Here is a 12831-nt window from a genome sequence, read left to right on the forward strand (position 1 = left end):
ATTAAGTAAGGATCAAATTGAAAACAAATAATATAAAAGACTAATTCGCTACTTGAAAATATTTAAGAGTCCATAGGAATTATTTTATCTTAATGTTATTATTCCTTAATTTTCTCCCATGAGAGGTAATTTGAAAACACACAATTACTTTGTTGATTACTTTGAGAAGATTAAATAAGACTGACTACTTTTGTAAAAGAGTGAAAATGATTTTCTTTTTCTCTAATATACCTAGTAGAGAGTACTTGTCACGTGCTCCATAATCTCCACCCACAAAGCTCTTGATGTGGAGTGAACCTGAGAGCTGCTAAACCCCTTGGCTTGTATCTTAGTGAGTAGAATAAGGTTTAGACTATTTTTTTTATGAGAATACCGCACAATTGCTCTTGGGGAGGATGAACATGAGTATCAACTAATGACTTATTTAGGATTCTCTCTCAAACAAAAAAAGTCCAATATTATATGCATGATCCTTGAGAGCAAGACTGGATTGTGAATCAATGCAATCGTGCTTTGATTGATTGTCACATTAAATTATGGGAGTGGGAACCGCTACTTGCAACTCATGTATAAGATATTGAACACAGGGAGTTTCAAAGGGAGCAAGTGTTGAACTTCTGCATTTTGCTAGACTTAGCCACATGTGTAGGCTTCTAAGGCCACCAAGTTATCGAATTTGATCCAAGAAACAACTTAAAGAAGTAGACTTCCTATGATTCAATGTCTAAAGCTCAATGAACATCGAAGAAATGCTTGCAAACTGAATGGTACACGAGAATAGTTGCATGCAAAATTAGAACAATGTCAGATCGTTTTTACAGTTCTCTAGTGTGAGAACACAGAGACACAAACAGAGAGACATACAGACACAGACACATGCACCCATTTTTACAATAAATAATTATAGGTTAAAAATATGAAAATTGTCTTTTATAACAACTAGTTCATCCTATGATAATGAGTCTAAAAAAAAAATTAGAGGCACCATTTTGCTGTTTGTCTCTTGATGTGTGTCCAAGACGTGTCTAACAGATGTCTAAACTAAAAACAAAATTAATTGGACACCATTAAGAAGTGTTTGATATGTGTTCAAGAGGTGTCTGATAAGTGTTGGTGTGATGGTGTCTGAAGCCTGTCCGATACAACACTTTAAAGAGATGTTTTTGTTTCATCAATTGTGATTCTCACATATGGCAACATACCAACGATAGATCTAAAGAGTTTGGATCATATATGTAATATGAAACACATATGGGCAATTTCAAACCTCTGGAAATGGTGTGGAAATGCCTTTGTCAGCAGCCATATCAACTTTCTGCAGAATTTCCCTGACATACTTAGCCTATGAGAAAAATTGAAAACCAGTAGAAGTGTACTTGACCTCAATGCCCAAAAACTAATCCACATCACCCGGCTGCTTAAAGAGAAAACACCATGTAATAGGGGTCTACACTAATGATTATATGTATGTCAGCCATATAGATCAAAACATATATAGAGCAAGCATTTCTATGGTGAACTAGCAGAGAAGGATCACATTTACTCTGCACAAACCTAAATATGATAAGTGTTTTACTAATTTGTCATACCAAGTTGGAGGGGCTTGTTTTAAAGCATATATAAGCATTCTAAAATTTGCAAACTTTAGCCTTTTCAATAGCTTCAATAAGGCAATGAGAATGACTTCACATGCCTTTTATTCGTATATATGTCTTAGTCCAGTGATAGTATATAAACATTAAAAATTGTTGTATTAAAAAATATTGAGCAACTACCAAAATACATCTCATTCGGTTCCAATTAGAGCTTGGAAAACACAGGCTTCCGTTTCTGCATATGTGCCATAACTGCTTCAGTTAGGTCAGCGGATAACAATCTACCAGAATTCAAGGTTGCAACAAAATCCAAACCCTGATCCACTGTTAAGTCCCTACTTCTAAGCAACACAGTCTTTGTCCCAACAACTGCAAGGGGAGACTTGGTAGCAATTGCTGTCAAGTGTTGTTTGCAGTAGAGTGAGTTTGTGATTCACAAAGGAAATGAAATGAAAAAAGAAGAAGTAAGAAACATACCCTGAGCAATATCCCTGACGCCCTCATCGAGGTCATGTTTGGAACGGAAAACGCGAGAAACGAGACCCAATTCCTTAGCCTCTAAACCGGAGAACCTGCGAGCCGTTAAAGCCAACTCCATGGCGTTGCCGAAACCAACAATACTGGGCAGCCTCTGAAGTGTTCCGAGATCAGCCGCCAAGGCCAAATCCACCTCTTTCACACAGAAAAACGCATCCTCCGAACAAACCCTTATGTCACACGCTGTTATGATATCGATTCCACCACCGATGCAGGCTCCGTGTATACTTGCAATCACAGGTTTCCGGCATCGTTCGAGTGCCGTAATCGAATCTTGCATAGCCAGGATCTGTCGACGGAGACTCTCCCCAGAACCAGAATTGCCGCCGCCGGTAGATTTTAAAAGGGAAAGGTCGATACCGGAGCAGAAGTGGATGCCCGCACCAGACAAGACGATAACGTTGACATCGGGATTGTGGTCAAGTGCATGCAGGGCTTTCGGGAACTCGCTGAAGAAATCATTCGTCAAAGCGTTGCGCTGTGCAGGACGATTCAGGTTAAGATAAAACACACCCGATTTTGGTGTTTTCTCCACAATTTCTAGGGTCTTGTATTTTTCTTCCATTTTCCTAAACCAAACTAATCTGCCACCAAATCGAAATTAACGAACTCAATTTATTAACAATGGCCTTAAATATATAAAAAAAAAAATTAATAATAATAATAACAAAAACAAAAAAACAAATGTTTATAATAAATAAAAATAAAAATAAAAAAGGTCCTACCGGGAGTCGAACCCAGGTCGCTGGATTCAAAGTCCAGAGTGCTAACCACTACACCATAGAACCTTCATATGATATCAACTTTTCTTTATCGATTTATATTATTTTAACACACCATAATAGTTTGTTTTGAGTGAGCGTTTTATTTAGAATACTATTATCTGATTTAAAATAAATGTGTCGATCTATTTTTAAATAAATAGCAGTTTTTAACGAGAGACTCATTGACCTCAAATCACTCTTAGTAAAGCAAGAAATTGTTTTGATTGGGTTATCTACTTGTTTAAATACTTAAGATAATTTATAGATTGAATAAAAAAGTATAATTTACATACACAAATAATGATGGATGGTCAAATTTTTAAATTAAACATATAATATTGCATTGTATATAAGAATTTTAATTTGTAATTTTACAAATATAAACATAAAACAAATTTATAAATGCAATTGCGAATGAAACAGGAATTAAATAGATACCGCACAAATTTGAAAGATACCGTACAAATTTGAAAGAGATGGAGCTAACTTTGTAACTAAATTTAATTTATTTATTTTTTGGAGGAAAGTATCTAAACATTTAAAATAGTCAATTTAATTGAACTTTAACAATATTTTTTACAAAATTCTAACAAAATCAAAACAATTGGATGAAGTGTATGTTAGTTTAATTTGGTTATCGTTTTGTCGGTTGAGAGTGTCTCTATCGCTTATGAGAGAGAGCAGTGTGAATTGAATATGTGTTGATATTTTTAAAATAAGACACTTATATTAAAAAATACTTTTTTCAAACACTAAAATTTTTATACTATTAAAATAAGTACATTAACTACAATGCCAATAATAATATATACTTATTAATAAAAATTAAATGCAACTCATTTTTTAAAATAACAATATTTATATATTATGAATACTAAATAATAAATTGGTTCAAATATTAAGTGATCTATTTTAAATTACATGAAATCTTATTCAAACAATAGATGTTGAATTTATATGATTTTGTTTAGCTTGGACTCGAAATTCTAAACCTTAAATATTAAACCTATTTCAGTAGTTTTTATTAAAATTTTGAGTTCGGTAAATCATTTGGTTCGGTTATTATATTCCTGGATGAAACTCCCAACCAACACAAATAGAATTTAAGTTGGAAAGTTTAGTTTAATTTGTAATTAAAATAGAGTATTTTTTTAAATAATTTTCCCTCTATGTTATTTAAAAAAATATATTGGTAATTGAGGTAGTCATGGTCATCTTATATTCCTAAAAAACTCTATCAATGTCTGTAAGCTATGTTCATATGATTTTTATAAGTTATTTAGTATTGTTTACGAAGAAAAAAAAAACCTTATAGCTTATATAAAGTTGTTTAGCTTTATTGTACTTTATCTTATAAAAATAATTTATGCTTAAGCATTTAACTTTTTTTTTCTCTCAAGAGCCTTACATAATTACATTACATTGTTAAATAACTTACAAGTATTTATACTATAAATCCTTAAACTATAATAATTTATTGTATAATTATTTATTGTATGGATAAATAGCTTATAGGATATGCATTTATAACATAAGAGAGATTATGTATAAGTTGTTTTTGTAAAAAAAAAATTAAATTGTCTTTATATAATTTAAAAGTTGTTTTCACTAACTATTTTGGATAGCTTATGAAAATTAGTTCTTATTAATATGTCATAAGGTGTTTACATAAGCTCTAATAAATAAACTTACAAGTGTTTATGTTTGTAGATAAATTTAAATAAATGAATTCAATAGGTCAACTCAAGAGTTACTAGCAAGAGTTACTAGCAAAATACTTATGTATTTGCATGGATCACGTGTTGTTGGATATTTTACTAAAGTCAATATTATTGTATTAAATTGAACTAGTATGGGTCAAACAAGCTCAAATCAAGAGTATTCTACCCTGCACACTACACCTAAATCTGTCACATTCTCAATCAATGTGAAAATACAATTTTACTCTTTTAATCTTTTATAAAACCTTCAATTTTTTTATCACTCATTTTTTCACCCTCTCTTTCGAAATTTTAAAAAATTCACTATAACTTTCGGATATTTTCAAATTTTTTAAATTAAAAAAGTAAGTGACACTCGAATTTTGCATACCTTCGAAATAAAAAATTTTAAATTTTCGAAATATAAATTTTCCAGATTTTCGAACAATCTAAAACTTTTGTTATAGAGAAAATTTTGAAACTTTTCATATTTAGAAACTTTCAAAGCTTTCCAGATTTAGAAACTTTCGAAACTTTTCAGATTTGGAAACTTTCCAAATTTTTGAAATGTTCGGAAGTTTCAAATTTTCGAAATAAGAATTACATTTTGAAAATTTGGAAAGTTTCGAAAGTTTTTAAATCTGTAAAATTTATATTTCGAAACTCTCGAAGTTTAAAAAAAAAATATTTCGAAGGTATGAAAAATTCAAATGCACTTACTTTTTTATTTAAAAAATTTAAAAATATTTTAAAGTTATGATGAATTCTTTAAAGTTTCGAAAGATGGATGAAAAAATGAGTGGTAAAAAAATTAAAATTTTTATAGAAATGCAAAATTGTATTTTCACATTGATTGAGGAGGTGACATATTTATGTGTTGGGTGCAAGATAGAATAAGGTCAACATATCTAATACCAAGTCCACTTTAATCTTTGGACTCAATCCAATAGTCCAATTCATGTCAGCAAGGGGAACTGAATTTAAGATAACTAAACTAAAGACAATCCTCACCTAAAGACAATCTAGTTCATGTCTTAATGGGACATTCATCAATCTTCACTTAAAGACTAGTAGACACAATAGCTATATTAATGAAAACTTCTACACATAACAAGGAAAGCTCTCAACAAATCTTATCATGAGGAGGAAACTTTATCAAATAGAGTTTATGTTCAATGAACAATGATATTTATTAATATCAAAGAAAACTTTGATAATCGCTATCCAAAAATTATGCCACAACAGCTCTATCCATAACCACATTTATTCAAATCAATGGGCGATCCATCAATTCTTATCATGATTGAGCTACACGACTTTTAGATCAAGATAAGATCTGAATGAGCAAACCAATCAAATGGATCGACCCTGCACGTATATTCACTTTTTCAATCATACTAAATGTTGTTATCACTCTACCTTACTTTAATATCAGAGTATCTTTCATATACATATTCATTGGAATTTCATGCGCATACAAGTCAGAGTCAATGTCAACTTATTATCATCTAAGACATGAACATTTGCACCCACCCCCTATACATTTATAAGTTGATATATATCATTTTTTTAAATAAGGGGAATAACACCGACTTTCAACCCATATGAATACACAAGTATTTTATTAGTAAAGTTTTACATTGGGCAAGTTGACGTGAATTTTTCTAACAAAATGCTCTTTAATGAGTCAACCAAATAAAAGTCTTCTTTGATTCAATAAATATCAGTTTGAGAAATTTATTTGCAAATCCAAATTTAAACATGCAATTATAAATACATGGATTTTACAATTATTTAATTATATAGTCTATTATACAAGTGTGTGTAACACAAGTATTTTACGAAATAATTTAACAATGTGAAATATGATTAGACGACTTTGTAAAAGATATTGTGAACGCATATTTATTAAACTATTTTGTTTTGTGCAAAATTAACCAATTAATTTATGAATTGCAAAATTATTAACTCAATTTGCAAGTAATATAATTCAACTACAAAAACTTTGTATAACCCATTTTCACTTGTATTTTGAAATGGAGTAGTATTAAATTAGTTCTTGCAAAGTTGCAAACATTGTATTGTTCATATTAATTACATACAATATATGTATGTAATTATGAATTTTTTATTAGTTCTATTATTGAAGATAAGTTAATTAGAAATCTTATATTTTTAATTGTGTTGCTAAATGTTCTATATGCTTATCAATATCAATATACTATTCCATCTACAATTTATTACTACTAGGAGGATAATAACATAGAACAGTTAATAGTAAACACTCAAAACTCATTAAAAAAAAAGCCCATCACTTGTGAGAGAGAAAATAAAAAATCTATAACAGTGACATATATGTATGTAGGAGGGTCGTAAAGTCGACGGGTTTAGGTCATAGGATTTTCAACGGGTCAACCTATTGGAAATCTGATCATTAATTTGAATTTGTCCATGGTATCCTATGATTTTTTGAAAATTTTACCCCATAATTGTATCTCTATAAACCAGTTAGGCCAGGTATTTTATTACTATATAAAAAAAGTTAGAACAAGCCTTTTTTTATCCTTGCATGTTCCTTCCGCGGCATTCTTTAAAAACACCGGTTTTGTAACCTTGCACTCCTAATGGCTAATACTGGCAATAATGTACAACTTCAATATGCCCGTCACCACCAGGTAAATGAAACACAGTAAAACAAAAAGTGCATAAAAGGCTAAAGTTACAGATTTCGGTACCAGATTCAATATGTTTAGTTGCAGCCACTGCAAACAAACTAGAGCCGTCTCAATGCCAAAATGGATATTCAGACTTGTCCTAGACCAGCTCTACTAAAGATGAGATCCCAAAAAATTTCACCTTGCATTGCATGGCCACAACCAAGATATTACAGAACACAGTACTCGGATTTTCACTGAGGAAACTAGGCATTAGAAGCATCAAAACTGCCCTGCACACTCTGTCGTCTTTTTTCTCTCAAGTTCTCTCCCCACATCTTGGCTTCAGCCACAGCTCGTTCTCTATCAAGATCCCTGTTTAACATCCTTGCAGTTTCACGTGGGGAGTCGTCTTTCTCTGATCCTTCCAAATCCCATCTGCGTCCAGATCCTCCCCCTCCATCATTTTTTAATATTTTTCCACCTTTATCATCACCAATTCCCTTATTATTACCATGCCCAGCATTGTTAGTGTCATATGCCTGGTTGGCTAGATAAGAGAGGGCCGTCACCACATCCCCAATCAGAGGACGTGCAGCAGCCTGTTCTTGAATGCACATTGATGCTACAGCTAGAGCTTGGTAAAGACCCCGCATGGGATACCGCCCCTGCAACCGTGGATCTGCCAACTTTGGAAACTTCCTGCGGTCATTGAACAATGGACGTGCCTGCTCAAATATGAAACCACCATTACCACTCCATTGTTATGCAGCCATAAGTTGATGCAATAATTAACTTAAAATGACAAGAAAATATCAGATAACTACCCATGTGACAAGGTTTTGTTCTCCATGGGGCCGGGTGCCGTCAATGGCTTTACGGCCAGTAATCAGCTCCAAGAAGACTACACCAAAACTATATACGTCAGATTTCACAGTCAGTTGTCCAGTCATAGCATACTCAGGAGCACAGTAACCATAAGTTCCCATGACACGAGTGGAAACATGTGATTTGTCCCCAACAGGACCAAGCTTTGCCAGACCAAAGTCCGAAAGCTTTGGGTGATAACCTTCATCAAGTAATATATTAGATGATTTGAAGTCCCTATAAATTACTGGAGGATTTGCCTTGTCGTGCAGGTATTCCAATCCTTTTGCAGCACCTGCAGCTATTTTCATTCTAGTGTTCCAATCTAATGGCTCCTTATCAGGGGGAAGATCTGCATGAAACGATAAACAATGATTAAACACAAGTTCTTATCAAGATAAATGCATTATGTTTTAAGAATGAAGTAATTTAACAAACAGCATTTTTCTCCATTCTTCCCAAATTTAGGGACACTTCCCAATCATCAGAATACAAATACGGTAAACGAAAAACCAAATAAGAAGGAAGGCTATTCCACACACTAAGTTGAATCAGGCTTTATCAGAAAACCTTTTAGAGTTGATGATACATTGAAACTTTCCACAGATCTCTTGAAGGAGCAAGCATGGAGCCCTGAAGCAGTTAAAGATGCATTGTTCCACCCCTCTTGTTGAATCTATGGCATAGATTTGTGAAGGTTTCATTAGTCGTTAGAGACAAAGTCTGATATTTTACGACACCTAGATCTTGCAATTACAAGACCTGATGAATACACCATAATTACCTCTCCTTTATCTTCTATCAACCAAGAAATTCAATTAATGTTCAGGTTCCAGATCCTACAATGTGGATTGCATGTCATTTCAACTCTTATTCACCCTTGCGTACATTACATTCTAGTAAAATTATTTTCCAAACCAGAAGGCTAAAACAATGGAAAATTCTAACAAGTACCTTCAGTACACATGTTAAGGAACCAAATGCAGAAGTATTGTATTGAAAGTGGTATATTCAATTCTTTGAAAGTTTTTATCCTTAACATGTGCCCTAAACGGCACTTGTTTTAGCAAAACTCTTCTAATTAATGAAGTGCCTTCGTTTAGAAATTTTTCGGCCCAGGTCTATATATATATATATATATGAGGTGTGCTAGTGCTCAAACAAACTCTTTTAATCACACTCGTTCATTGGGCCACTTCATCAATTTTTTAAATATTTTATTTGGCTACCGGTCTAACTTCCTTTTATTATGTTTTTTTTTTTCCTTTTAATTTGGGTTTCAGTGTCCTTTTTAGGCAGCACCGCCATGAGAAATCATTAACATTTAACAATACCCAACCACAACCTCAACCAACCATTCTTCCAGAAACCATCATCATCACCCTATCGAGCTCAAAATACATCCACCTCACTGAATTGTCACTCCCATTTTTTCACTCAGTTTTCAATTTCAATTGTCGCCTGAATTTTTCGCTCCTTTGCTCCTATATCATTAATTTTCTTTTTCTTTTTCTTTTTTGATTTTTGTTCCCCTCTTGTTTTGATTCCTGTTGTTTTAGTTTGTTTCCTTTGTTTTTTAGGTGTTTCAACTTGGTACTTGTTTGAAGATTTTTTGTTTACCACAACAAATGTGTGGTAATGGAAGTTTCTGAAATGTCATAACCCAACCTTCATTGGCATTGGCATAGTATTGTGCCCCCCTCCCCACCCTCACTTCGGCATGCCTTCGTATCTGTTGCAAACCACCGTGTCCGACGACCCATCATCACAATCCCCCCTATCTAAATATAGAGAGTGCATCGAGAGGTTATGAAGGCTTGTATGAGGGGTATGGCCTCAGGGAGGTGAATGCGGAGAGAAATATATCCTGTATTTTTTCGTTGGCTTTAGATCTTACTATAGTTAATACATGTTTTAGGAAAAGAGAGGACCATCTTATCACATGCAAGATTGGGGTGACATGTTCTCAAATTGATTTCTTTCTTAATAGGAAATCAAACATGAAGATTTGCATGGACTGTAAATTCATACTAGGAGAGAGCTTGACAAACAACAGAGTCATGGTTATGGATGTCAGGATTAGGAGGAGAGTAAAGAGAAAAAGCCAGAATAGGGTTCCAAGGATTAAGTTGTGACATTTGAAGGGTGAAAAACAAAGGATCTTCCAACACAAAATTTTAGAGAGACATTTCAGGGAGCCACAAGGAAGTGCAAATGATATGTAGGACAAGATGGCAAAAGGGATTGATACTGTAGCAAAAGAGACATTGGGCGAATCAAGAGGTTTTGGACCTAAGGATAAGGAATATTGGTGGTGGAACAAAAGTGTGCAAAACTAAGTTAGGATAAAAAAGGAATGTTTTAAAGCTTGGTCTAGGTGTAAAAATGCTGAAAAATGGGGAAAATATAAGGAAGCTAAGAAAGATACCAAGAATACGGTGGGCGGAGCGAGAACTAAAGCTTTTGAAGAGTTATACCAAGCCTTAGGAACCAATGAAGGAGAAAAATCTATATATAGACTAGCTAAGGAGCGGAAAAGAAAGACATGAGACTTGGACCAAGTGAAGTGCATCAAGGATGAAAAAGGTAAAGTTTTGGTTCAAGATAAAGATATAAAGGATAGGTGGAAAAATTATTTTCACAAATTATTTAATGATAGTTACAAGATTCTATCTGAATCTAATAGGCTAGACATTGGAGATGAGGACCAAAATTATACTTTTTATCCTAGGAGTCAAGAACGAGAGGTAAAAGAAGCGCTAAAAATGATGGTTAATGGCAAGGCAGTTGGGCCATACAACATAGCTATTGGTATGGAAAAGTCTTGGAGATAGAGATTGGGTGATTCACAAAGCTTTTTAATGAGATTACGAGATCGAAGAAAATGTCGGACGATTGGAGGAAAAGCACTATAATTCCAATTATTAAGAACAAGGGAGAAATACAAAATTGCGCAAACTACAAGGGATTAAACTTATGAGCCATACATTGAAGTTACGGGAAAGTGATTGAGCAGAGACTAAGAACAGAAACTAGAGTTGTTGATAATCAGTTTGGTTTCAAGCCTAGGAAGTCGACCCAGAATAAATCTACTTGCTATTGTCGGTGATGGAGCAATATCAGATGGATAAAAAAGACTTGCTCTTAGTTTTCATTGATTTAGAAAAGGCATATGATAGAGTGTCTAGAGAGATTTTGTGGAAAGTCCTAGAGAAGAAAGGGGTTTAGATCAACAGGGGCAAAGTCTTGCTTATTTATGAGGTATCTTTGGCTACCCTAATTATTATTTTTTATATAAGTTGGGATATTTTGTATTTAGTTATTCTAATAACATATATTTAACTACCCAAAATAAATTTATTTAACAAAAATTAGTAGAAATAGAACTATAAAAAAATTATCACTAGATTGATAAACTTATTCTTCATGTTTTGACCCATTGAGTCTCTATGCAACTATAGAGAGTTTTGCCAGTAATGAAAATTGTCAAGACATGACTCGAAAATAAAATGGACAATGAGTTTCCTACAAATAACTTAATTGCTTACGTTAAAAAAGACATTGCTAGTCTAACATCGGTTATAAATGGATTTAACTTTTATTTAAAATAACTATTGTCAGTTTCTATTTTCTTTGATTTTGTTGTTGAAAGTAAATCTATTTATTTATTTATTTTTTGGCCCCCTCGTACAGTTAATGCTAGCTTTGCCACTACAAATCACCTATATTCGAGCTATCAAAGATATGTACAAAAGGGCCTCAATTAGTATGAGGATGCAGGGTGGTGCCACAAATGATTTTTCCATAACAATAGGATTGCATCGAGGGTCAACTTCAAGCTTTTATCTTTTTACATTAGTTTTGGATGTACTTACATAACATATCGACGAGCCAACACCGAGATGTATGTTTTTTGCAGATGATATAGTCCTATTGGAGAGTCGAGGGAGGAACTAAATGGGAGGTTAGAGACTTAGAGACAAGCCTTAGAAGCATATAGCTTCCGCCTGAGTAGAAGCAAGACAAAGTATATGGAATGCATGTTTATCAACAGGTGAAACATCTCCAATTTGGAAATGAATGTTGGAGATCGTACCATATCACAAGTCACATCATTTAAGTATTTTGGGTTTATAATACAAAACGACGGAGAAATAGAAAGAGATGTAAACCATAGAATTCAAGTTGGGTGGTTGAAATAGAGTTTCTTGCACAACTGTAGTAAGACCAGTGATGTTATATGGGACAAAGTGTTGGACAGTAAAAAACCAACGTGAATATAAAATAAGTGTAGCAGAGATGTGAATGTTGTATTGGATGTGTGGAAAGACTGGACGAGATAGGATTAGGAATGACCACATTAAAGAGAGAGTTGGGGTAGCACCTATAGTAGAAAAGATGGTAGAAACCCGTCGTAGGGGGCTTGAGTATGTAGAGAAGAGACATGTAGATTAAATGGAGGGTAGTCAAATTGCTATATACAGGGAAGACCTAGAAAAACTATAAGAGAAGCTAGTAGGAAAGACCTAGAGATTAATGCGCTGGAAATAGATATGATATATGATATAACATTATGTCGCCGTTTGATCCATATAGTCAACTCTACTTAGTGGGATAAAGCTTGTTGTTGTTTTATTTTTCTTTCCTTTGTAGTGCTACAGTTTCCGCACCATTCACAACTCTTTTCTTTCGTCTTTGTATTTTTCTTTTCTTT

At 33.4% G+C, this 12831-nt stretch overlaps 2 protein-coding genes and 1 non-coding gene across 4 annotated transcripts in view; all 3 read right to left on the minus strand.

Annotated features, from left to right (window-relative positions):
- Nucleotides 1-1634: 1634 nt before the first annotated feature.
- LOC101506413 (delta(3,5)-Delta(2,4)-dienoyl-CoA isomerase, peroxisomal) lies at nt 1635-2746 on the minus strand. Its single transcript, XM_004497371.4, has 2 exons — nt 2073-2746; nt 1635-1991 (listed from the first exon to the last, which is right to left on the minus strand). Exons 1-2 carry the CDS (start codon nt 2695-2697, stop codon nt 1801-1803), a joined length of 816 nt encoding a protein of 271 aa, XP_004497428.1. The 5' UTR covers nt 2698-2746; the 3' UTR covers nt 1635-1800.
- A 102-nt stretch (nt 2747-2848) lies between these two features.
- On the minus strand, nt 2849-2920 carry TRNAQ-UUG (transfer RNA glutamine (anticodon UUG)). Its single transcript has one exon. It is a non-coding gene; the product is annotated as a tRNA-Gln (tRNA).
- A 4335-nt stretch (nt 2921-7255) lies between these two features.
- The window catches only part of LOC101506739 (serine/threonine-protein kinase PBS1), a 10851-nt gene continuing 5275 nt past the window's right edge, over nt 7256-12831 (minus strand). For both annotated transcript variants that reach the window (XM_004497373.4, XM_004497372.4), the window contains exons 4-5: nt 8078-8469; nt 7256-7978 (exon numbers count right to left, since the gene is read on the minus strand). In XM_004497373.4, coding sequence (XP_004497430.1) covers nt 7517-7978; nt 8078-8469 — 854 coding nt within the window. In that variant the 3' untranslated portion in view covers nt 7256-7516. The remainder of the gene's footprint in view (nt 7979-8077; nt 8470-12831) is intronic.

This window comes from Cicer arietinum, chromosome 4 (genome assembly GCF_000331145.2).
Source record: "Cicer arietinum cultivar CDC Frontier isolate Library 1 chromosome 4, Cicar.CDCFrontier_v2.0, whole genome shotgun sequence".
NCBI classification, from domain to species: Eukaryota; Viridiplantae; Streptophyta; class Magnoliopsida; order Fabales; family Fabaceae; genus Cicer; species Cicer arietinum.